Source organism: Neoarius graeffei, chromosome 8, assembly GCF_027579695.1.
Source record: "Neoarius graeffei isolate fNeoGra1 chromosome 8, fNeoGra1.pri, whole genome shotgun sequence".
NCBI classification, from domain to species: domain Eukaryota; kingdom Metazoa; phylum Chordata; class Actinopteri; order Siluriformes; family Ariidae; genus Neoarius; species Neoarius graeffei.
In genome coordinates, this window is record NC_083576.1 from 12,750,320 (window position 1) to 12,777,315 (window position 26,996).

The 26,996-nt window shown below is 42.2% G+C and overlaps 1 protein-coding gene across 1 annotated transcript in view; it reads left to right on the top strand.

Annotated features, from left to right (window-relative positions):
* qdpra (quinoid dihydropteridine reductase a) overlaps positions 1–25,504 on the top strand; it is a 55,488-nt gene extending 29,984 nt beyond the window's left edge. Inside the window, exons 4-7 of the mRNA XM_060926838.1 lie at positions 7,389–7,529; positions 15,179–15,287; positions 20,737–20,820; positions 24,781–25,504. Coding sequence (XP_060782821.1) covers positions 7,389–7,529; positions 15,179–15,287; positions 20,737–20,820; positions 24,781–24,883 — 437 coding nt within the window. The 3' untranslated portion in view covers positions 24,884–25,504. The remainder of the gene's footprint in view (positions 1–7,388; positions 7,530–15,178; positions 15,288–20,736; positions 20,821–24,780) is intronic.
* Positions 25,505–26,996: the final 1,492 nt, after the last annotated feature.

The following is a 26,996-nucleotide window of genomic DNA, read 5'->3' on the forward strand; positions in this document are numbered from 1 at the left end:
AACTTACGTACCAATTAATAAATTATTTTCTCACAAACATAATGCAAAACTGTGTTATATTACCAATATAAAATACACAGCTGATTTTCCCCTCCTCAGGTGCCTCACAGACTCCTCTCCCCTGCGCTCCACAGCTTTAAGCATTACACCAATTTTCGTATTTTCGCAGCTGTGAGTGACATCAACCAAAAAAAGTAGGCGTACACCATGCTACTTTTTTCCTTTGAATGGTAATAGACAACACAAAGACGCAATCGGACAGCAACTTTTTTTGTGAAAGTCTCTCTCTCTGAGGCACCTAAGGACAAAAAACTAATTCGGCTCCCACCGAAGAGCCGGCTCCCGTCGTTCACTTCAAAGAGCCGGCTCTTTGAACCGAATCGTTCGCGACCGACACATCACTACCGGTTTCCTACTGACCCAGACAAGAGGGCCAAATGGATTGCAGCTGTGAAGAGACAGGATTGGGAGCCAACAGAGTACTCCAGACTTTGCAGTGATCATTTCATTTCAGTTTAGTTTATCAGTTAACGCAATTTTGATAAAATATATAGCAAAAAGTAAACGGGTCATTGTTTGTTAACCCATCTGAGCAATGAAACAAGGCAGTGTTAATTTGTCTAGGGTTGCATGTAGCAGACATCAGACATAAAACGCAATAACAGAGGCTAGAAAGAAACAGGAAACAGAAATAAATAAACAGGGCTCCATACCAAGGCTGGGTACAGTGTTTGTGATAAAAGACAGATCCAATTTAACACGAATCACAGCTTACTTTCTTGTTAAAATGTGCAAAGGTCTCCACCATCTCGTACCGCCTTGCACTGAAGGACTTAAGCGTGCCGTCCAAAATGGCTGCGTCACGTGACTTGGTCACGTGGGTGAAATACCTCAATAGTGGAAGTGAGAACGGAAACTTTCGCAGATGTTCCACTAAATTAAATGTAACCCAAATAGATAAAGAACGTCAAGGACGTAGTAGCTCATCTGGCCTGCCATCAAAACACCCATGACGACCAAAACATCAAACAGAACTGAAATGTGACCATGTGAGGGAGGACCAACCTCCAGGACAAATTGTTTGTTTTCACCCGGAAAATCAACAAAGGACTCAATTTTGTTCCCCGAGGGAAGATCGACCCAAAACATCGATCAGAACTGAATTCACATGATAAATGAGAGGAGGTACAATTCTAGTCAGAAGAAAGTGTGTTAAGGTGGCCTAATTACTAATTTGTTCGCGAACAATTGCCAATACAATGACCAAGTGTTGTGCAGAAGGTCTGGTTCTGTCAAATAAAACAGTCAATTGGAATCTATTGAACTGTGGGAGGAGATGTGATTTAACTGAAAATAAAGTTGTAAACAGATTGTTTACAACAGGAAACTCAACAAACGAACAAGTTTTGTTCCTCAAGAGAAGCTCTACCCCAAACATCCATCAGAACTGAAATCGGATGAGAAATAAGAGAGGACGTACAGTACAATTCTAATGAGAGGCCTGGAAAATTTAGTTAATTTGGCCTAATTATTTATACCCCTGCTCTGGGGGGGTCTACTGGTTTATGGGTTGTTTTAAAATCAGGGTACGCAAGCTAAAAATCACATTTAACACATTATCTTCAATATCGAAAGGCTTGACTAAATAAACTTGGTTGTTTATCGTAGCCCTGTGATAGCTCTATTTACCATGCAAAAAACAATTTGGTGATAACGTTATTTTTGAATGTATGGCAATATGTCATATTTAGCAAAATTACTCGTGTCATTTAGAAAAAGTGCTTTTTTGACCACAGGTAGCTCCAAAAGGGATGCGCTTACATCGTTCTTTATACCATAAAACACACATTTGGTTCCATATCATTGGAAACATACAGTAGCTAAGTTTTAATGTTGAATGCCAGTAAGTTTTCAGACTATTTTGATCAAATTAGTCTGTAATTGTGTCCAAAAAAAAGTCCTCTCCGAGACAGCTAATTTTTCAATATAAAATAACATATCTAAAATGATTTTCATCCTAAAATGTGGTCAAGATATTGGGACATAAATATTAGAGACAACTAACACAACACAAAGCTTACAGCCTTATATTTAAAAGCACTATGGAAGTAGTGGATTCTGAATTGTCAAAAAAAAAAAAGTCCTCTCTGAGAATCACTTCATTTGTTTCTCCCAGCCCTGCTTAAAGCGACACTTAATCTTCATCTTATAGCAGATTACACAAAACTACCATACACACATATGTCAAAAAATTACCTGAAATCTGTTCTTTAACTTGTCCTTCACTTAAAAACTGGTACAAGAACCAGTTTGAATCAATTTGAATTTTGGACCCCTGTGACACAAACTTTGTACCCTGATTGTAAAACAACCCTTATCTCTGTCCATATCTCCTCCGCATTTCTGTCCATCCGAAACCCCCTTTTTCTCAGCAACTACAAATCATAGCCACTTGGTACCAAACTTCAGTTTGGGGTTCTATACCATGTATACCGTTTTCAGGTCTGTCGCATATCAACTTCCTGTTTACCGACTGAATGTATTTATGACTACGTTCAGACTGCACCCTGAAATGACCCATATCTGATTTTTTTGCCCCTCCGATTTGTTATTGACAATCTGAACGACACAGATCCGATTTTTTTCACATGCGACCCAGGCCGCTTGGATATGTGGTCCTAATTCCGATGCATATCCGATATTTTCACATGCGACTGCAGTCTGACCGGACAGGTCGCATTCATGCGACCTACACGTCATCAACAAGAGACAAACGTCACTATTCTGCGTTGGCTAATCCCGCCTCTTTGGTGGAAAACAACATTTGTACAGTTTTCAGAATTTAAATAGACTTTTATAGACTTGATCAAGCTAATGGTGGATTTGGTAGGGACCTGGATGTTGATCTGTTAGCCTGATTAAATAAAACAGTTTCTATAACTGATTTATAACTTAAACCATCTTGTATTACAAGATAAGATTGTTCTGGAAATTTCCAGTAATTTGACACCTTCGGTCTCATTAGTCTGCTGCCCACATTAATCAGATTATTGTGCGAGTGCCGCCGCCGCCACAAAAACCACATCGCCAGGTCTCGCCTCATCTCCATAGCAAACTGCACTGGTGTTTCTGCACCTTGAGCCAGCGCTGAGAGAAGTTGCAGAATTCAGCTGGCTATAAACAATCTAAATAAATATTTATAAAAATGTAGAAAAAGTTTATTAATGTGACGAAATAAATATGTGCAAATTATTAAGCCTGAATTAAGAGTTTGGTAATACAGCGGCCGTATCCCAAATGACTGCCTACTGAAGCTCGAGTGCACTATATAGAGTTTAAAAATCCATTACTTCCTAGTAACATGTAGTGCACTTATATAGAAATTAGAGAGACATTTAGGAGTCAACCCTCGTTACCAGGCTACACGTTTTCATTTCAGTTCAGAAACAAACACACACGAGACCTCACACTTTAACACTAACCAGATAATTAAACAAACAAAAAAAGAAATCATTAAACATGAAGAGTGCGCTTTTTTTTTTTTGTTTACGTATTACGTAGATGTGCTTATTACGTGTCAATTTGCGCACGCGGGACACTTTTGGGTCGTTTTCCGTTCATATTGGAGATCGCATACAAGTCTCATATAATTGGTAATGTGAACGGCCTAACAAAAAAATCGGATTTCACAACAAATCGGATATGGGTCGTTTCAGGTTGCAGTCTGAACGTAGTGTATGAAACACACAGCATGGGTTTACAAAATTTACGTAGCATTTTTCTCAGCAGCTACAAATCACTACTGTTTGATATTTGGTACCGAGCTTCGGCTTGGGGTTCTATACCGTGTTTACCATTTTCAGGTCTGTCACACATCGACTTCCTGTTTACCGACTGAATGTACAGTATTTACAAAACAGATACCGTAGGGTGGATTTTGACGCTATTTCAAGAAGCAAAATGCAGTTTCAGAATGAGTTTACCAGGATGCTATTTGAAATCCCTGAGGAGAACACTGCTCTTTACTTACTTGTTTCAGGGAGACCCCACCTTGGCAGAGAATTATAGACCAATATCTCTACTTTGTATTATTTCAAAAGTCTTTGAACGCTGTGTCTTTTGGACATTATCCATATTTTATACCATTTCTTTATCACCTGCAGCATGGTTTCTTGCGAGGTAGATCTACTGTAACTCAGCTTCTTGAAGTCCATCATCACATCTTGGACTTGCTAGCTGGGGGACAGGAGGTTGATGTTTTACATCTAGACTTATCCAAGGCATTTGATAAAGTCCCTCATTACCTCCTGTTGTCCAAGCTTAGTTGTTATGGTGTCTCTGGGTCGCTTTTAAAGTGGTTTGAAAGCTACTTAACGGACAGGCATCAACGGGTTGTTCTTGACGGCATATTTTCGGAGTGGTTGCCCGTTACTTCTGGAGTCCCTCAGGGATCCATCTTGGGTCCATTACTGTTTTTGATACATGTTAATGATATGCCAAGGTATCTTGAGTACGGGTCGAGCCTCGCCCTCTTTGCAGATGATAGCAAGCTTTATTGCCCTATCGAATCTGCAAGTTCCGGCGTCTCTTTGCAGAGCGACTTGAACTGTCTCCATGACTGGAGTGTGGATTATGGCATGCAGTTTAACATCTCTAAATGCAAGGTTTTGCACATCTCAAAGCTGAGATCACGTAAAGGGACTCCAAATAACTATCAGCTAGCTGGGAAGGTATTGGAAACAGCCTCTGAAACTTTCGATCTCGGGGTGGTTGTTTCTAATAAGCTCACGTGGGCTACCCATATTGAGGAACTTTGTGCTAAGGGAAACAAAGTGTTAGGTCTTGTGAAGCGCGTTTGTGGGCGTGATATTTACGATGTATCAACTAGGCAGTTACTGTATATGACCTTTAGTTAGGCCAGTATTAGAATATGCATCACCTTTGTGGTCCCCTTATACAGTTAAACATCGAAAGCTGTTGGAAAACATCCAGCGTCGCGCCACTATTGCCGCTTTTCCACTACCAACGCGGCTGAGTTGGGCTGAGCCGTGCCGTGCTGAGTGGGGCTGTTGGGGTTGCATTTCGACTACAACCGCGCTGAACCATGCTGACTGGAAGTGGGTGGACACATTGGGTGGAGTTAGCGAAAGTGGGTGGACGTCACGTGATGTCGTTAGGCGGCGCAAACAGTGACATCAGTGACCTTTTAAGCGGTAGTCTCACGACCCGGATAGTAAACAATAAACATGGAGGACGTGGAGTCGTTAGTGTTGCTGGTCTTGGTGCTGTGGCTTGTTGTCACCGACAACGCCAACAGATACTGGCAAGAGCGTATAGATGAGGCGAGGTGCATAAGGCTTCAGAAATTCTCGTAATTCTTCTTCTTCCGGGTTTACAGATCCCAGTGTGCTCGCGGGGTGTGTGTGGGCATGTGAGGACACTCCTCCTCACCAATCAGTGCACAGGGGAGTGTCTGCTCACGCCCCTAGCCCTACTCGGCTCGGTTTGGCTCGCTTCAGCCCTACTCCAAAACCGTGCGAGTTTTGGGTGCTGAGTAGGGCTGAAGCGAGCTGAGTCGTGCTGCTCTGAGGTAGTCGAAACGCAAGCTGTGTCGGGCTGAAGTGAGCTGAAAAAGGGTAGTGGAAAAGGGCCAAAAGTGTATTCTAAACTGTCCGGCCGTAGAGTTAACATACAATGACAGGCTGTGTAAGCTAAATTTACTCCCTCTAGAATTTCGCAGGGAGATACATGACTTGGTCCTCCTATTCAAATTCAAGGTTGGGATAATAACAAATTTTGTCAATTTTTTGTCACCTGCAACCAGCCATTATAGAACTCGTAACTATGATTCTAACAACTTTTGTCCTCTTACGTCGCATAAGCAAGATTATTTCACTAACTCATATTTTCCTCAAACTATAAAATTATGGAACAGTCTCCCTAGTTATATAAAGAAGTCTGCATCAGTTCCTGAGTTAAAAAAAAAAACTACTTCGTAGCCATTATAATTCAAGATTGTACTCATACCGGGCACCATGACCTATATTTATTTACCTTGGATATTTTTGTTACTTGGTCAATTGATGATTATTTTTTATATTTATTGTTTTTCTTGTTTTTAATCATCTAAATATGTTTTGTATTTTGTTAAGGGGTTGAATGTTAATTGGGGCTTTGCCCTGTATTCTTCTCCTGCCACTTTTGCTATTTATGTATTTATTGTGGCAAACCTCATCTCATTATCTCTAGCCGCTTTATCCTTCTACAGGGTCGCAGGCAAGCTGGAGCCTATCCCAGCTGACTACGGGTGAAAGGCGGGGTACACCCTGGACAAGTCGCCAGGTCATCACAGGGCTGACACATAGACACAGACAACCATTCACACTCACATTCACACCTACGGTCAATTTAGAGTCACCAGTTAACCTAACCTGCATGTCTTTGGACTGTGGTGGAAACCGGAGCACCCGGAGGAAACCCACGCGGACACGGGGAGAACATGCAAACTCCGCACAGAAAGGCCCTCGCCGGCCACGGGGCTCGAACCCAGAACCTTCTTGCTGTGAGGCGACAGCGCTAACCACTACACCACCGTGCCGCCCTGTGGCAAATCTCAATTAAAAAAAAGAAAAAGGCTTAATTATTTGTTGGTCAACATTCATAATAAGTGTCCTATTCGTTTGATTGCTTGCATTTTGATATAAGCGAGAGCGGGGGGATACGCAAGTGAGCAGTAGCTCACAGTTGATCTTTTTACAAACTTGTTAGCAAAAAAATTGACAATGCAATGACCAAGTTTTGTGCGGAGCAATGAGTTCTTTCAAACAAACCAGTCGGAACGGAAATCCGTGGAGAATTGACGGAAGAGATATGATTTAACTGAACTGTGGATGACTGACGCCACACCATGGCAACAGCTCCTCGATCTTACGGCAGCCAGATGAGCGAAGCATGTTCTTTAATTTAATAATAATTACTGTGGTATAAGAGGAGTAAAACACTTAATGACACACTGTAATAGGAAAATAATAACTTGTGATGCATGTAATATCATCCACATGCAGTATTCCTGTTACAATTTGTGTGCCAAAGTGACCATGATAATAGTATTGTGTGTATTAGAGTTATATCTGTTACGTTTAATAGAAATCGATCGCATTTGTCCTTTCTTTTTTCCTCTCTGATATCCGATCTGACATTTTCTGCTTATTTCAGTCCGATAATCATTATTTAATATAAGAACGTCTCATCTCTAATTTAGACATACATTTTCACGTAAAGTACCTTAGCGTAACTTAAACAAGCACATGTTGATAATCTCTTTTTATTATTGATCTGTGTTTCATCTCTTACTCTGTCGCCCTTTTTCTCGTTTTCTGTCTTTGCAGATGTGTTTAAGAACAGCGATCTGATGTGGAAACAAAGTGTCTGGACGTCCACCATCTCCACATATCTGGCCTCTCGGCACCTCAAAACTGGAGGTTTGCTCACACTGACCGGAGCCAAGGCTGCTCTCAGCGGAACTCCAGGCACGTGTGTGTGTGTGTGTGTGTGTGTGTGTGTGTGTGTGTGTGTGTATATATATCTTAATACAAGGCCAGTAAAGGTTTGCATAAATTGCTTGTGTGAAGACGTTGCATAGTTTCCACACCTATCAGGGGTGACTACTTGGAAATAGTAAGAACTTAAAGATGCAATATGTAACATTTGTGATGATTTTAGAAATTCGGAGACATTTTCTCTGGTAGAAATTTCTAGTAGTCATTACAAGCGATTTGTCGAAGAGCATTTTGCAAAATGCTATAGTCAGCAAAAATCCTCTTTCATGTTTTATTTGCTGTGTGTGCGCGCGTGCACATGCTCAAGCTGAACCACTACTCTTGTCTCTTATACCCCTTTTCCACCAAATCAGTTCCAGGGCTGGTTCGGGGCCAGTGCTGGTGCTGGTTCACAACTCGTTCAACTTGCGAGCCAGCTGAGAACCAGTTTGCTTTTCCATAGCTCGTGGTGCTAAGGGAAGCCACGTCATTACGTCGCTGTATACGTCAGTTACGTCGCTACGTTTACATAAACCTTGGCGCGAATATCGAAGCAAAAACAACACGGAAGAAGCCGCAGCAGCAACAACAATAATAATGGATGACTTCACGTTTGTACAGCTGCTGCTTCTCGTCGCTTAAAAATGGCGATCTTTCGCGGTCTTGTTATTGGTCTTAACAACTCCGCCCCCCGCTGACGTAAGCGGTTCTTTCCTCTGGCCCAGCAGAGAGTTGGTGCTAGCCTGGAACCGGTTTTTCTGGCCCCAGAGCCAGTTCTTTGTCAGTGGAAACAGAAAACCCGGTTCTAAACTAAGCACTGGCCCCGAACCAGCCCTGGAACTGCTTTGGTGGAAAAGGGGCATTATTGATTAGCAAGGGAAGATAAAGGCTTATGGGTAATTTTTTTTTTTTTTTTTTTTTTTGGTTATTGTGGTTATTATTTAGTTAAATAATCAATGCATGTGCTATCTAACAAAAGCTTATATGTAGTATACTAGATGGTTATTTTATTCTGTCTCACCCATGTGACCTTACACCTCTTAAAGACCCAGATTAAAGCAGACATCATCTGACGGGCTGAGGGCAATAGGCCTTACTGCCTCCGCACTGCAAAATCCCCACATCAGCATGTTAACCTGAAACATGCACCCTATGTAAAATCCCCTCTTCCAGAAAACCCCGACCTTAGTACACATACGCCATACTCCAAATGCTGTCCTCACAACTGGCGTGAAAGATGAACTCGATCCATTATGTACAGCATCATTAAACATGTACCCTTCCCCAAACAGTTCCCAAATTCCCTTGTGAAAATCCTGCCCTAAGACATGAACCCTACCTAATCATACCGCTTACCCAAGACTACCTTACATTACACTACCGTTCAAAAGTTTGGGGTCACCCAGACAATTTTGTGTTTTCCATGAAAAGTTACACTTTTATTTCCCACCATAAGTTGTAAAATGAATAGAAAATATAGTCAAGACATTTTTCTGGCCATTTTGAGCATTTAATCGACCCCACAAATGTGATGCTCCAGAAACTCAATCTGCTCAAAGGAAGGTCAGTTTTATAGCTTCTCTAAAGAGCTCAACTGTTTTCAGCTGTGCTAACATGATTGTACAAGGGTTTTCTAATCATCCATTAGCCTTCTGAGGCAATGAGCAAACACATTGTACCATTAGAACACTGGAGTGAGAGTTGCTGGAAATGGGCCTCTATACACCTATGGAGATATTGCACCAAAAACCAGACATTTGCAGCTAGAATAGTCATTTACCACATTAGCAATGTATAGAGTGGATTTCTGATTAGTTTAAAGTGATCTTCATTGAAAAGAACAGTGCTTTTCTTTCAAAAATAAGGACATTTAAAAGTGACCCCAAACTTTTGAATGGTAGTGTACATTACAGGTATTTAGTAGATGCTCTTATCCAGAGCGACGTACAACATACCCGGAGCAGCTGTAGGTTAGGTGCCTTGCTCAGGGACACTTCAGCCATTCCTGCTGGTCCTGGGAATTGAAACAGTCCCAAAGCTGCTTCTCTAACCTTTAAGCCATGGCTTCCCCCATGGCAGACTACCTTGTCGTGCGCCCTGCCCCAGTGCCGCCTGGTCGTGCGCCCTGCCCCAGTGCCGCCTGGTCGTGCGCCCTATCAAATATTACATTACATTACAGGCATTTAAGTAGATGCTCTTAGCCAGAGCGACATGCAGTATACCCTGAGTAGCCAACTTGGGGAGCAGTGAAGGCCTCTGCATGCTCTTGCGACAAGGCTTTCGCAGACAGCTTTTCGCAGACAGTTGTAATTTATCGTTGAGCGGGGAGTAATAGGCGTGCGCAGTGTTATTCACCGCTACAATGCAAGGGGGCGAGAAGTCGTGAAATCGCTAGGAGTAGTTGGTGGGTGTGGTTAGTGGAGTGTTTATCCTCCGGTTACTTATAATGACTAGAACTGGAGTCGTATAGATGTACGCACTTCCTCACTTCCTCGATCAACCGCTCTTCATGGTGCTCCATCTTCGCTCGTGTTTTTAAAAATGGCGGTCGTGAAAACAAAACAAACCGGGAAAGTAGGGAAGCGGAAGTGCGTGTACAGCGGATGTAGAGTGGACCAATCAGAGCCCTCTTGTCTGCGACGCTGTCTGCGAGGCTTCTGCGGTGGTCACAATTTTTGGGAGGTGTGCGCAGAGCGTCTGCGGAGGTGGGGGGCTACGCAGACGCTATCTGCGGCGCCGTCTGCGAGGACTGGGTTGTCGGCGTAAATTGGCCTTTAGGGGTTAGGTGCCTTGCTCAAGGGCACTTCAGCCATTCCTACTGTTCCAGGGAATTGAACCGGCAACCTTTTGGTCCCAAACCAATACCACTGTATCATACACCATACCAAAACCATCTTATCATACACACTCCATTAAACCACCTTATCTACCCTAATAAGACTACATTATCATATACCCTTCCAAAACCACCTGATCATACACCCTACTCATGTCCATGTAAAACCCACTCATCAGTGTGCTTCTCTGAAGCATACACTCTCTCTACCAGAGCGTTGCCCTTAATCCTCCACTCCACTCATACCCCCTCGTCAGCACACTGCCTGAAACAGCTGTTCTGATTGGCTGTGCAGCTGGGAGGAGACATGACTCAGCAGTTTCTCAGCACATGTGCTCTCTCTGCTCTCTATCTCACATCCGCACAGTAGTGTCGGACACAGGGCATGCCCCACAGCTAAGAGCGCTGCTTTGATGCGACATGATGGGACTCTCCGTTTTCAGTGTTTGATCCACCGTATGAAAAAAGGGAGTTAAAAATCAAACGTTTCTGACAGATAAGTGCTGTTAAAGATAATCCATAGCACATGTTCCGACCAGTCCAAATCCAGCACCGTGAGCTTAAAGTGCCATTCCACCATTGGATGTATTCTTTGGCATAAAATACAATATATTTTGACATGTGTATATATAAACGGTATCACTAGATAGAAATCTTTTAGCTTCAAAATGATATCTCATCTCATTATCTCTAGCCGCTTTATCCTTCTACAGGGTCACAGGCAAGCTGGAGCCTATCCCAGCTGACTACGGGCGAAAGGCGGGGTACACCCTGGACAAGTCGCCAGGTCATCACAGGGCTGACACATAGACAACCATTCACACTCACATTCACACCTACGGTCAATTTAGTCACCAGTTAACCTAACCTGCATGTCTTTGGACTGTGGGGGAAACCGGAGCACCCGGAGGAAACCCACGCGGACACGGGGAGAACATGCAAACTCCACACAGAAAGGCCCTCGCCGGCCCCGGGGCTCGAACCCAGGACCTTCTTGCTGTGAGGTGACAGCGCTAACCACTACACCACCATGCCGCCCCTCAAAATGATATATCAAACATAATTTTTTGACAACGACAAGTATATTAATTTTGCGACCAAAGTCACCTACCCTTTTAATTTCCGCGCGTGATGTCATCGGCAGGTTCCCCTTCTTGTGTACCGTGTGACGTGGCACATATCAGCAATGGCGGATAGAACGCGATAAAAATAATACCAATAAATCTAGCTAATACCAATAAATCTAGCTAACTGAAAGATTAACTCCAAAATTTTTCGCAATTTTTTTGGCCCCCCATATACGAGGAGAAATGACTCTCTCACTTTGGGGGTTTCCTAGTCTAAAAATAGACCGACACGTGGTACACAAGAAGGGGAACCTGCCGATGACATCACGCGCGGAAATTAAAAGGGTAGGTGACTTTGGTCGCAAAATGAATATACTTGTCGTTGTCAAAAAATTATGTTTGATATATCATTTTGAAGCTAAAAGATTTCTCTGTCTAGTCATGTTGTCATAAAATATATTGTATTTTATGCCAAAGAATACATCCAATGGTGGAATGGCACTTTAACGTCATTCTGCTGGTTTGCTAATCTTGAAGAACCTTTGAAATACGTCTTGGTGCATCGTAGATTAAACTGATATATACAGTAAAGCATTTAAATAATTTAAGCCAACGCTTGAGTTAGAGCATGTGAGCACACTGCTTTTTATCCTCAGTTTAAAATTTTCAAGTCAAAGGTCACAAAAAAAAAAAAAAGTTATTTGCTTTAACAGTAGGGAAGCAGCTACACACCCCTTGTTCTCATTGGCTCATTCTCCATAAGAGATTTTGGCATGCCTGGGCTTAATTTTGGGCTTCAAGTAATATTGTTCTTTAAAGAAGCATTCATGCTCTCATAAAGTTGGTTATTGGTTCCAGGTGTCAAGGTTCCGAACATGTGGAGAGGGGGCAGGGTCTGCAGCAAGGTTTAGTCTTTTCAGGATGGGGAATGAGTTTCACGTTGGACAGAGAAGACTTAATCCAAAGTTCAGGTCTAATCTCTTATCACTGATGGCTAGGAGATACGGCCGCTCCAGAGCAGAACAGTGTGAGGGCCAGATGTTTGTGTACGAAGTACAGATGTGTCTTGTAGCTTACACAACATCCCAATGAGGCACTGAAAACACAGCTGCTGGTTGTTAGACTTTAGATTCTGTAGATACTTAGTCATGCTAAATAGGAAAGTTTGCACCGGTACAGCCAAAGTGTGCACGATTATAACGATAATTGTGGTTATTTCCAGCATAATTCAAGCAAAGGAAGATAACGATGCCATAAATTAGAGCTGCCAGTAAAGTACTGTAAAAATATTACAATAAACAACTGTAAAGATGTATATTATATTTAAAGCATCATTTACGAGACCAAAATGCAGGTTAACAATTATAGATTTAATAATTATTCCACAAAATCAAGTCGTACATGAGCTGATCGCCAGTGAGGCGCATAGCACCGAGATTGAGTGGAATAACTGTTTTTTATTCTATCCACATTCACTGGATTTTGAGAAATGGAGCATTTTTTTTTTTTTGCAAATTCGAGAAATAAAAACTTTACGAAACATCCAAGAAAATTATTTCTGCTTAGGCGGACTTCTTAAAAACCTGTCAATGGCGGCACAAATTGACTTTCGTTTTGTGTGGTTTGTTTTGGGGTTTTTTTGTCGAAAGCGTCATCTTGCTGTCGTGCCGAGGTACAGAATAGGTTTAGACATTTATTTAATTCTTCCTCGGACATTTCAGTTCTGTAATTTTCAAACTTCTTTGAGCGTTTGAACCAGTCTAAAAAAATTCAACAAATTTTAATGCTTAAAGATGAAGAATGTAAACAACCCAGCGAAATGACAGGAGCAATTTGTGAAAAATGTGATGATAATTCTTGAGATATTTTTTGGAATTTTTGGGGTTTTGTTTTTGAGTAGAGTTTTTATTTCGTCCTCGGTTGGTTCAGCAACACGCTCCGCCATTTTGTTTTTCTCTACTCATGGTATATGAGCTGATATCCTAGTAGTAGAGTAGCCCAGCTAGAAATTAATTAATTTCTGGCATTGATACAGTACAGTGTGAAAAAGAATATGCTTGGACCAAGGTCATTTTAGTAGGCTCTTAGGCATAAAATTTATATTAAAAGATGTAAGTGTACATAAATTATTTCATTGATCTACTTTTAATCAGGGATCCCAGACGTCCGCTATTTAGCGGAATTCCGCTATTTTTCTAGCCAAAGTGGTGGTGGGTTTTTGTTTTGTTTGTTTTTTTTTTAAATCTCTTGTATATCCATTAAAAATATGTTTAAGTAAAATGACCAGCAGAATACGTTCTGATTTGGTTTGCTTGTTTAGCGTTGTTTTTGTCAGCTTCGTTTGTTCTCGTTGACATTCGGGAACATTCGGAAGTTAAATTGATGTAAATACCGCGAGACTGTACGCGATAGAACGAGAAAACAATATGGCTGCGCCCATTTGCTAGAAAATCAGGGCTTTGAACCAGAATTTTTTTTCCTATTGGTTCGTTCCGAACAGAAACGGAATTTTAACGTTTCCGGTTTTGGGTTCCACCATTAAATAGACGTTCCCGAACCGGTTAGAACAAAAAAATTTCGTTCCCGGAGCAGTTAATTACGTTCCCTGTCAGCTGTTTAACAAATGGCTATAAAATGATGTCTCTGTCTCATCCAGCTTAAGCCAAATGTAGGCTAATTCTATTACAGCCTTCATTAAATAAGACAAGAAATAATTCAAAACAATTATTATTTCAAATGTTGGCGATTTGGATTCTCAGTATGTCTTCCCATCTACACAAACAGAAAAAGTGCCAAAAATGAAAGATAATTCGTTTAGTGTGTTACCAAAGGCTAGTCAGGCCCTATGCATTGATAGGCTAACAGAGGTTAACATCATTTAATGTTCGCGAGCCTCTCATTAACGTGGGCAAATATATTGATATCGTGTTTGAAATTGACGTTTTCGAATAACGATAGACTGCAATATTTACCTCTTATTTAAGATGTGCAGACGTGATAGTAGTCCACCCTCCCGCTCTCTCCATTCAGTCAGCGAACGTCACACAGGAAGTGAACCCAGCGGGTCATAGAAACTTGCGCAGGAGAAGAATGACTTTTTTATTTGTAGGCTACGGAAACTTTGAGGAACGAAATAAAAACCGGTATTAACCGGTTACCATTATTTTTAATAAGCGTTTCTGTTCCGGAACATAAAAAATAATAAAGTTTCTGGTTTCGTTTCTGTTCCATGTGAAATAGAAAAAGTTCCCGGTTTTCGTTCCTTGAACCGGTTCAAAGCCCTGTAGAAAATGTGTTCGTGCTTTTGTTTCTAATGCGTTGAACTTCATTCAATATGTCGTGGAAAAAAGATATCGTCCATAAAAGAGATAGTGGAACAGTGTCCAGGTTAGAAGAAGTATATTCTTCAAAGGTACATTTTCATCTAATTTTTATAATTTTTTTTTTTTTTTGCCACTTATGTCATTGATTACAAAATATGGCATCAAATAGATACACATTATTGTTAAATTCTGTTGCTTTTCTATGTTAAATCTATGTAAAAAAAATGTGTTCTATAGCATCTTTAAATGTTAAAATCTCAACAGTTTCAGGGGCCTTGCAGCGCCCTTGACCCCTGCTGATAGTTTCTTACATTCCTCTATTTTTTTCAATTACTGCTGGGATCCCTGTTTTAATGCTTGTGCCAGTAGTGATGGCTGTCTCTTGAAGTTGCTTTCTGATCTCTCTCGCTGTAGGTATGGTGGGTTATGGCATGGCGAAGGCAGCAGTGCATCAGCTGTGTGAAAGTGCGGCTGGGCAGAACAGCGGTCTTCCTGCAGGCGCTGCAGCCGTGGCCATCCTCCCGTAAATGCTCTTCCTCTGTCCCTGTCTGTCTGTCTGTCTTTTATGAACACAAATCAGCTTTTGCTGCTCTTGGTCCTAACCTGAACTGTACATCTGTTCATCAGTGGCTGGGTGCCTCGGCATTTTTCCTCTACATCTTGAAGAGAAACACGACGTAGTCGAAGAATCCTGAGCGTAGATTAATCTAGAGTCCATTTGGAAAAAATGGTTAGAACAGACTAATCTGTGGTTGGTTGAAGAGAGCAACTGGACTTGCTTGAAGATTCTTGAAAACATTTCGCCTCTCATCCGAAAGGCTTCCTCAGTGCTGTCTGACTAATAGGGAGTATCCAGTATTTATCCTCTCATGGATCATCATAGAATCCGAATGCTGATGGCTGCATTGTGGGCGGCTGATAAAAGATGTCTTAGACACCCACCTCTGTTCAATGATGGTCGTTCCAGGTTGACAAAAATGAACGATCCTCCCTGGCTAAGATGTCTGCCACTTTTCTGGAAGTCCTCTCATACTCCCGCACCAGTCGAAGGGATCTCATCCCAAAGTGCGTAGAAACATATCTGTGAAGAATCTCAGTCATCCAGGTACATAGTAATCTGTGGTTGGTAAAAGAGAGCAACTGGACTTGCTTGGAGATTCTTGAAAACGTTTCGCCTCTCATCCGGAAATTCTTCTGAGATGTTTCTACGCACTTTGGGATGAGATCCCTTCGACTGGTGCGGGAGTATGAGAGGACTTCCAGAAAACTGGGGCCAAGTTTACATTAGACCGTATCTGTCTTGTTTTCTTCGCGGATGCACTGTCCGTTTACATTAAACCGCCTGGAAACGCCGGGAAACGGGAATCCGCCAGGGTCCACGTATTCAATCCAGATCGTGTCAGCTCCGGTGCTGTGTAAACATTGAGAATACGCGGATACGCTGTGCTGAGCTCTAGCTGGCGTCTCATTGGACAACGTCACTGTGACATCCACCTTCCTGATTCGCTGGCGTTGGTCATGTGACGCGACTGCTGAAAAACGGTGCGGACTTCCGCCTTGTATCACCTTTCATTAAAGAGTATAAAAGTATGAAAATACTGCAAATACTGATGCAAATACTGCCCATTGTGTAGTTATGATTGTCTTTAGGCTTGCCATCCTTCCACTTGCAAGTGGTAAGTGATATGCGCTGGGATCACACACACAGCGGCTCAGTCCCGAATCACTGCTCGTGCGCTTCACTCGCGCGCTCTGTGAGCTGCGCAGGGCCGGAGTGCGCACCCTCCAGAGGGCACTCGCTGTTCAGGGCGGAGTGATTTGGAGCGCAGGATGCCTGCGGAGCCGAGCGTATCCGTGTATTGGTGTTGCTGTGTGCACGCGAATCGTGTATCGGTGTTGCTGTGTGCACACTAATCGTTTTAAAAACGTTAATCTGATGATCCGCTGATACGGTCTAATGTAAACCCCACCTGGCAGACATCTTAGCCAGAGAGGATCGTTCATTTTTTTGTCAACCTGGAACGACCATCATTGAACAGAGGTGGGGGTCTATGACATCTTTGATCAGCCACCTACAATGCAGCCATCAGCATTCTGATTCGGATTCTATGATGATCCATGAGAGGATAAATACTGGATACTCCCTATTAGTCAGACAGCACTGAGGAAGCCTTTCAGACGAGAGGCGAAACGTCTTCAAGAATCTTCAAGCAAGTCCAGTTGCTCTCTTCAACCAACCACAGATTACTACAGTATGTACGTGGATGACTGGGATTCTTCACAGATACAGTCGTGTTCAAAATAATAGCAGTGTGTTTAAAAACGTGAGTAAAGCTCAAAATCCTTATAGTTTTTATTCCCATGCGTTGGGAACACTGCACATTATATTCTACATCAAAACATGAAGAAAAATGTATGAAATTTTAATTACTTTACAGAAAATGAAGAAAAATGAACATTGGGCTGTTCAAAAAAATAGCAGTGTCTGCATTTTTCATTACAAACTCCAAATATTTACTGTATAAACTGAAAAAATCTTAAGGATTTAGTATTCCTGTGAATCACTAAACTAATATTTAGTTGTATAACCACGGTTTCTGAGAACTTCTGGCACCTGTGAACAGGTATTCCAGCCCAGGATGATTTGACAGCATTCCACAATTCCTCTGCATTTCTTGGTTTTGCCTCAGAAACAGCATTTTTGATGTCACCCCACAAGTTTTCTATCGGATTAAGGTCCGGGGATTGGGCTGGCCACTCCATAACTTTCATTTTGTTGGTCTTGAACCCTGATGCTGCTCGCTTACTGGTGTGTTTGGGGTCGTTGTCTTGTTGAAACACCCATTTCAAGGGCATTTCCTCTTCAGCATAAGGCAACATGACCTCTTCAAGTATTCTGATATATGCAAACTGATCCATGATCCCTGGTACGCGATAAATACGCCCAACACCATAGTAAGAGAAACATCCCCATATCATGATGCTTGCACCACCATGCTTCACTGTCTTCAGAGTGGACTGTGGCTTGAATTCACTGTCTGGGGGTCGTCTGAAAAACTGTCTGCGGCCCTTGGACCCAAAAAGAACAATCTTACTTTCATCAGTCCACAAAATGTTTCTCCATTTCTCTTTAGGCCAGTCAATGTGTTCTTTGGCAAATTGTATCCTCTTAGCACATTTTTTTTTTTTTTTTTTTTTAAACAGTGGAACTTTGCGGGAGCTTCTTGCCGATAGATTAGCTTCACACAGGCGTCTTCTAATTGTCACAGGTAACTTCAGACCGTCTTTGATCACCCTGGAGCTGATCATTGGCTGAGTCTTGGCCATTCTGGCTATTCTTCGATCCATTCGAATGGTAGTCTTCTGTTTTCTTCCACGTCTCTCTGGCTTTGCTGTCCATTTTAAAGCACTGGAGATCATTTTAGCCGAGCAGCCCATCATTTTCTGCACTTCTTTACAGTATACGTTTTACCTCTCCAATCAACGTTTTAATCAAAGCACGCTGTTCTTCTGAACAATGTCTGGAACGACCCATGTTTCTCAGGTTTTCAGAGAGAAACGGATGTACATGTGCTGGCTTCATCCTTAAAGTGCCATTCCACCATTGGATGTATTCTTTGGCATAAAATACAATATATTTTATGACAACATGACTAGACAGGGAAATCTTTTAGCTTCAAAATGATATATCAAACATAATTTTTTGACAATGACAAGTATATTAATTTTGCGACCAAAGTCACCTACCCTTTTAATTTCCACGCGGTAGTGAAACGTGATGTCATCGGCAGGTTCCCCTTCTTGTGTACCACGTCATGTGGCACAGATTATCAGCAATGGCGGATAGAACGCGATTGTCAGCTTCAGAAAAGAAGCGAAGGAAAATAGCAAGTGATGTCGATGGTGAATATCGGCACAGCAATCGACAAGTGGAAATCGCGTTCTATCCGCCATTGCTGATAATCTGTGCCACGTCACATGTGACGTGGTACACAAGAAGGGGAACCTGCCGATGACATCACGTTTCACTACCGCGCGGAAATTAAAAGGGTAGGTGACTTTGGTCGCAAAATTAATATACTTGTCGTTGTCAAAAAATTATGTTTGATATATCATTTTGAAGCTAAAAGATTTCTGTCTAGTCATGTTGTCATAAAATATATTGTATTTTATGCCAAAGAATACATCCAATGGTGGAATGGCACTTTAACATTAGGGCCACCTGACTGACATCTGTTTTTTCACAGACTGAATGACCTCACTAATTAAACTCCACACTGCTATTATTTTGAACACGTCCCTTTCACTTAATTATTCGATTACACAGACTCAGGAGCGTGCATATCATGAATGTTGGGTCTGTTGGTTTTCTATGACTCTACTACACCTACTGGTAAATTATTTGCCATGTAGTAATAGAATTTCCACCAAAAACAGTGATTGATCTGGTTAGTCGTGTTGGACTGCTATTATTTTGAACACAAGTGTATGTTAGAACAGACTAATAATGATAAGAAAGCATCAGTCTTCGGTAATATTTCAAAACGATTGTGCCTGTTGATTCCTCAGACCGTTACTGTGTCTCACACGAGCCGATATTTCTTCAGTTCCTCACTGTAGCTTTAGTTCCAGCAGTTAGTTTGCATTTTCTGTGCATATAGCACCTCTTAAATACAAACAAGCGAGACGAGTGTGTTCTAGGAATACCTGTATGTCCGTTTACCAGTTACCATAACAGACGTTTTAGAAAATGAAGCAGTTGGTCTATGAATTTTAGATCCCTTTGAGTGCTTTCAATTTTTTTTTTCTCAGTACGTTTTTTGCATGCAATCCTACGGTAAGCAGCCACAAGGTAGACGAAATGTGGCCGATGGCGCAGCAGGAAGATTTTTGCTGTATTGAGAGTTTGAATCCCGAAATGCTCAGGATTGCTGTGCTCTTCCCTAGCAGTCACCAGGAGTTTTTATCCCCCGCTGGCAGGAAGGCCCGAAGGGGATTATGTCGTGGCAATGTCCGTCCGTCCAGCCATCCGTCCCAGGAAGGGTACTCAGCTTCTGAAATCGACTCCTCTCTCAATTTTTGGAGGAATTTCATAAAACTTGGCAGGATTCTTTGTTAATGTCGGCAGTTTCATTCAATTCAGTCGCATTTTACCAAAGTTATGGCCGAGTTGCCAGCAGGGGATATTGTCCTCTCGGAGCATTCTTGTTTTTTTTGTTTTCTTTCTTTTACCTCAAAACGAGTCCGGTCACAATTTGGTGCCAAGCGAGAAAACAAACACGAAGGACAGAGGCTTAGGAGAGTTATGAGATGTTGAATGGAAAATATTCTATTGTCAATATTCCAGATCTGTGCTGCAATTAAAAATGACTCTCTCGACTAATTTAGGCCATTTATGACGTCCTAATTAATTGTGGCTCCAGTCAAGTCCCACAAACCGCTCAAATGATCTTAACATCATGCTTCCAAAGCGACAGCGAAAGCAAATAACCTCGTCTGCCTCCTGTGATACAAATTGAAATTCCAGTAAAAACACTTGATCCTCATCCTTTCTTCCAACCAAACCCAATTTTTTTTTTTCTGCTGTAACTGTGAATACTTTGGAAGTTGTATTTTAAGGAAAAGGGGAAGGACTAAGGACGGCTCTGTTTTTGGGGTTATTTCAGGGCCGGAAAAATGTAAATCATGATGAGAGTTGAAATGAACAAAATGTTCAAACAAAGATTGGAAGCCAGTGCAAAACTGTGGCTTGTATGATTTTACAGGGTATCATTTTTAGGATTTGTCTGGAATTTCATTGCGCTTTAATTTTCAGTGCAGTCTGGAATTTATCAGAATTCAAAAAGATTCTCCTTTTGTGTTTTTAAGGAGTGCAATTTTAAATGGCGTTTCAGTCCTCTTGTTGCCGCCTCAGGCATCTGTTCTGTTCCAGAGCTTGTCTTAGATAACCCCATAATGACGTCATGTTCCAGGGTTACCTTGGATACGCCGATGAACAGGAAATTCATGCCTGATGCAGACTTCAGCAGCTGGACACCGATGGAGTACATTGCAGAGTGAGTGTTTAGAGTGCGCATTAGTAAGTGATGAAAGAATGAATGAATGAATACAAATACATTTGCTCATGAGTGCATGTGACACACAAGGGGAGAACCATTACACTGGATTTGGCATTGCTGGGTTCAGCCACAAGGTGGCAGTGATGTTCTTCCAGACACTGAATGTTTACTGATCAAGAGTGAGAATAAACACGATGGTGGTTTTGTAAAGATTTCATTCAGATCAGTGAAGGAAAACACTGTGGGTTGCCGGGTTATTAATTACTAGATTAGTATATTATAAATCCAAAATTGGCAATACGACATCAAGTCATGCAACATAGAATATTTCAAACTTCAAAAGCGGCACACAAACAGGCTTGTCATTGTTGCCCCTTTTCCACCAAAGCAGTTCCAGGGCTGGTTCGGGGCCAGTGCTTAGTTTGGAACCGGGTTTTCTGTTTCCACTGACAAAGAACTGGCTCTGGGGCCAGAAAAACCGGTTCCAGGCTAGCACCAACTCTCTGCTGGGCCAGAGGAAAGAACCGCTTACGTCAGCGGGGGGGCGGAGTTGTTAAGACCAACAACAATAACAAGACTGCGAAAGATCGCCATTTTTAAGCGACGAGAAGCAAATGCGAAGTCATCCATTATTATTGTTGTTACTGCTGCTTCTTCCGTGTTGTTTTTGCTTTGATATTTGTGCCAAGGTTTATGCAAACGTAGCGACGTAACTGACGTATACAGCGACGTAACTGACGTATACAGCGATGTAATGACGTGGCTCCGCTTAGCACCACGAGCTATGGAAAAGCAAACTGGTTCTCAACTGACCTTCCTTTGAGCAGATTGAGTTTCTGGAGCATCATATTTGTGGGGTCGATTAAATGCTCAAAATGGCCAGAAAAATGTCTTGACTATATTTTCTATTCATTTTACAACTTATGGTGGTAAATAAAAGTGTGACTTTTCATGGAAAACACAAAATTGTCTGGGTGACCCCAAACTTTTGAACAGTAACGTATCTGTTCTGGCTTTTCAGCCCTGGCCCCGAACCAGCCCTGGAACTGATTTGGTGGGAAAAGGGGTATGTGACTACCGTTCAAAAGTTTGGGGTCACTTTGAAATGTCCTTATTTTTGAAAGAAAAGCACTGTTCTTTTCAATGAAGATCACTTTAAACTAATCAGAAATACACTCTATACATTGCTAATGTGGTAAATGACTATTCTAGCTGCAAATGTCTGGTTTTTGGTGCAATATCTCCATAGGTGTATAGAGGCCCATTTCCAGCAACTCTCACTCCAGTGTTCTAATGGTACAATGTGTTTGCTCATTGCCTCAGAAGGCTAATGGATGATTAGAAAACCCTTGTACAATCATGTTAGCACAGCTGAAAACAGTTGAGCTCTTTAGAGAAGCTATAAAACTGACCTTCCTTTGAGCAGATTGAGTTTCTGGAGCATCACATTTGTGGGGTCGATTAAATGCTCAAAATGGCCAGAAAAACGTCTTGACTATATTTTCTATTCGTTTTACAACTTATGGTGGTAAATAAAAGTGTGACTTTTCATGGAAAACACAAAATTGTCTGGGTGACCCCAAACTTTTGAACAGTAGCGTATCTGTTTTGAAATGGATAAAATAAATCACAATCCCACCGTACCTTTGAATAGTTTGAGACCAAACTTCGTAGCATCTTTAGTGCTTTTAGGAACAGTGTTTTTCTTTCGTCATTGTGTAATTCTTCCTCACGGTGAAAGCGATTTGCCGAGTCGCTCGAGGTGATTATCAAGAAATTGGTCGAGAAATTCGGACCATCACCGCACGCAGTTTTCAGTAATAACCTGCATATTTATACTAAAAATATTATCTAAAAATCTACCAATAAGTTGAATCGTACGCCATTCAACCAAATTATAGCACAGTATAATCTGTAAGTCATGTACAGTTCATGATGAACGTCTATCAGAATTAATGTCCCTTTAAAGTCAGATGAGACCTATAAAAGGTACAGGATGCCTGAAAGGATTCTTGACTATAATATCAGATAGAAAATAAAATCAAACAGAAATCTTGTCTTGCGTAACAATCAGGATGAGCTAATAATGCCCGACCAAGTTACCAGAAGACAAAGTAGAGTTTTGAAAGAATAGTCAATCTCAAATGTACAGCATCATGCATCACTAGTGCCAAGACTTTTCTGAATAGAGTTAAAGCTAGACGGCCTTTCGATTTCATAAAATCGGTGAAATTTAGTTCCCTCTGAAATTTGGTCGTTGTGATGTATGTTTATTTCTGTAATATCTCACAAAATATCAGATCATTCTGTGGCTGGGAAGTTATTAAATTTGAAGAGATTCCCGAGCAAATAATGTGCATGAAATCGCTCGCATCAAGCAGACAGAGGAAGTCCGTGTGCGCGCGCACGGGTTTACCTGTGACCGTTACAACATTGTCACTAAACGAACAGCTGATCACACCAAGGTGCTCGCTGACCGCCGATATTTATTAGTCTGGTCCTGCGTTTCCTTTCCTTCGTATATAACATAACGTCTTTTCTTCTCGCTTCTTTCCGTTACTGTAGTCGGTCTTTCACGTTTCATTCGCACACTCACGTCCTCCATTTTTCTCTCCTGTTTCAAATTTGTATCCCACAATGCCTTGCGCGAATGGGGAAAGCCCACCACGTGATGCATGACGTAGTATCTTGAATTGGGTCATGGTGAAGCAGGAAAACATAGCGGAGAATTTAGGGCCACATGGCCTTAAATTCCTTAACTTTTTTTTTTTTTAAACTAATAAAATTGGAAGTCTGTGACTTGAATTCAGTGGCTTTCGGTCCACTTAACAAAAATAGCTGAGTGTCGGGGGAAATTATTTTTATGACCTACACTTGAAAAATCTGAAAGGCAGTCTAGCTTTAATTTATACAAAAGACAGAATGAATATTTTTTTGTAGGGAGGCTGGACGATCATTTCTAGGCACAGGCATATGGCTGCATTTTCTGGATTACAAGATGGACTACATGGCCAAAAGTTTGTGCACACCTGACCATAACATCCGCATGTAGGTCTTCGTCAAAGTGTTGCCACAAAATTGGAAACGCATAATGGTCGAGAGTGTCCTATCACGTTTTTAACATTTTCCTTTCACTGGAAACCAAACCTGTTCTAACATGACAGTGCTGATTAGCACAAAGCAAGCTCCATGAAGACATGGTTTGCCAAGATGGAAGAACTCGAGCGGCCTTCACGGAGCCCTAACCTCACTGAATACTTTTGGGATGAACTGTAACTCCAGATGTGCTCCAGCCCCTCTGGACAGACCTCACGAATATCTTTGAGCTGAATGAGTACGATCCCTACAGCTACACTCCAAAATCTAGTTGAATGAATGTCTTCCGAGAAGAGTGGCCAGACCAGCTCCATGTGCTTTCGGAATGGGATGTTCAGTGGTCAGGTGTCCACATACTTTTGGCCATGTAGTGCATTTCTGGCTTCTAGCAAGTGCTGTAATGTAATATAATGAGGCCTGTGAATTTTGCCATAGCGTCATCTGTGTCATTTTTGTTTTTCATACATATCCAAGATAAAACGCGAGTGTATGTACTGTAGAGTCATTAGCACGAGAGACAGTTACTCCAGAGAATCTCTGCAGAGCTCCAGGGATTAGCGAGCTAGCACGAGACATGACATAGAGGGATAGAAATCGGCTCTGCAGCTAGGGGCAGGGTCGTGGTTAATTAAAACAAACACTCCTGTAATCAGATAATAACTAAATGCTGAAGGTTTTCTCTTTCTAGAATTTTCTACGTGGGCTTATGGCTGCTGACAGCCAGTGAAACTAGTTTTCATCATGATTTTTTTTTCCTTTGTATCTCTCTCTCTCTCTCTCTCTCTCTCTCCCTCCCAACTCGTTATCCTACCCCTGTTCTCCTTCCTCCTATCATTCTCATTGCTCTATCTCTTTTTCCAGAATGTTCTACAGCTGGGCCAGTGGGTCAGAGCGTCCGGCCTCAGGCAGTCTGATCCAGCTGGTGACGTCAGGAGGAAAGACAGAGGCCACGCCGGTTCAGTAAAAACCGTGAGACAAGAGGAGGAGGAGGAGAAGAAAAGAGGGTTAGCTAAAGCAAACATTCAGTATTCAGCTGCATAAAAGAAATTAAAGGGCAAAAATAACCTTGTAAAGGGAGTCCGTTCAGCCTTATAGCATTTCAACAACAGCGCAACCTGCTGACGCTTTACACTACTCCTTATCATTTGGCCATCTAATATTCATCGTCTGTATTTGTTTTTGCTTACATCATCTTTCATTTTTAGTCTTAAATTGAGCTTAAAGAATATTATTATACATCTAGGACACTTTTTTTTTTTTTCCATGGAATAAAAACGTTCCTATCTCCTCCTCGCGGGTTTCATGCGTTTGGTTCGATAGCATGCAATATTGTTAGCATATCGCTTATCCTCCGTATATTACCGTACATCACTCTACCCAGTGCAGAATGAGCGTTGAATATGGTTTATGATATTGCATGGTTGTCAAGACGACATGACGTCTCGCGTCAGAGACGTAAAATTTCCATGCTAGCGAGCGACTGGGCTAATTTGTAAACAAATCTGTAACCGTTCCATCGAATGTGTATGTATAAAAATCATAGTATTGGCTGGTGCTTTTTTTTTTTTTCTTTTTTTTTTTTTCCCCCCCGTAGTATATCAGGTATATTCCCTTCAGCTACTCGTTCAATATCATGCTAGCTGAATGGAATACATCTGATTATACCACAAAAAAAAAAGCCAGCCAATATTATTTAAATATTATACATACAGGACGGGGCGGCACGGTGGTGTAGTGGTTAGCGCTGTCACCTCACAGCAAGAAGGTCCGGGTTCGAGCCCCGTGGCCAGCGAGGGCCTTTCTGTGTGGAGTTTGCATGTTCTCCCCGTGTCCGCGTGGATTTCCTCCGGGTGCTCCGGTTTCCCCCACAGTCCAAAGACATGCAGGTTAGGTTAACTGGTGACTCTAAATTGACCGTAGGTGTGAATGGTTGTCTGTGTCTATGTGTCAGCCCTGTGATGACCTGGTGACTTGTCCAGGGTGTACCCCGCCTTTCGCCCGTAGTCAGCTGGGATAGGCTCCAGCTTGCCTGCGACCCTGTAGAACAGGATAAAGCGGCTAGAGATAATGAGATGAGATGAGACATACAGGACGTTTATTCAATCGAATAATAACGTGTTCTGTTCCCTTCTAGCAGGATTCATTCATTTGGTTCGATAGCATGCAATATTGTTCGCATATCACTTATCCTATGTGTATTGCGTCACTCTGTCCAGTGGAGAATGAGCGTTGAATGTGGTTTACGATATTGCATGGTTGGCAAGACGACAAGAAGAAGAAGAAACCTTTATTTGTCACATGCACACTTCAAGCACAGTGAAATTCATCCTCTGCATTTAACCCATCTGAAGCAGTGAACACACGCGCACACTCAGAGCAGTGGGCAGCCACACCAGAGCGCTCGGAGAGCACTCAGGGGTTCGGTACCTTGCTCAAAGGCACTTCAGCCCAAGGCCGCCCTACGTTAACCTAACCTGCATGTCTTTGGACTGTGGGGGAAACCGGAGGAAACCCACGCAGACACGGGGAGAACGTGCAAACCACGCAGAAAGGCCCTCGCCGGCAGCTAGGTTCGAACCCGGAACCTTCTTGCTGTGAGGCGACCGTGCTAACCACCACATCACACGTCGAAGACGTAAAACTTCCATGCTAGCAAGCGACTGGGACAATTTGTAAACAAACATGGCCGCCAGGTTTGCTTTATTAAATACAGAAAAATTTGAGAGAATGGCGCCACGGTGGTGTAGTGGTTAGCGCTGTCGCCTCACAGCAAGAAGGTCCGGGTTCGAACCCAGTGGCCGGCGAGGGCCTTTCTGTGGAGTTTGCATGTTCTCCTGTGTCCGCGTGGGTTTCCTCCACAGTCCAAAGACATGCAGTTAGGTTAACGCAGGGCGGCCTTGGGCTGAAGTGCCCTTGAGCGAGGTACCGAACCCCTGACTGCTCTCCGAGCGCTCTGGTGTGGCTGCCCACTGCTCTGTGTGCGTGTGTTCACTGCTTCAGATGGGTTAAATGCAGAGGATGAATTTCACTGTGCTTGAAGTGTGCATGTGATGAATAAAGGTTTCTTCTTTGAAAAA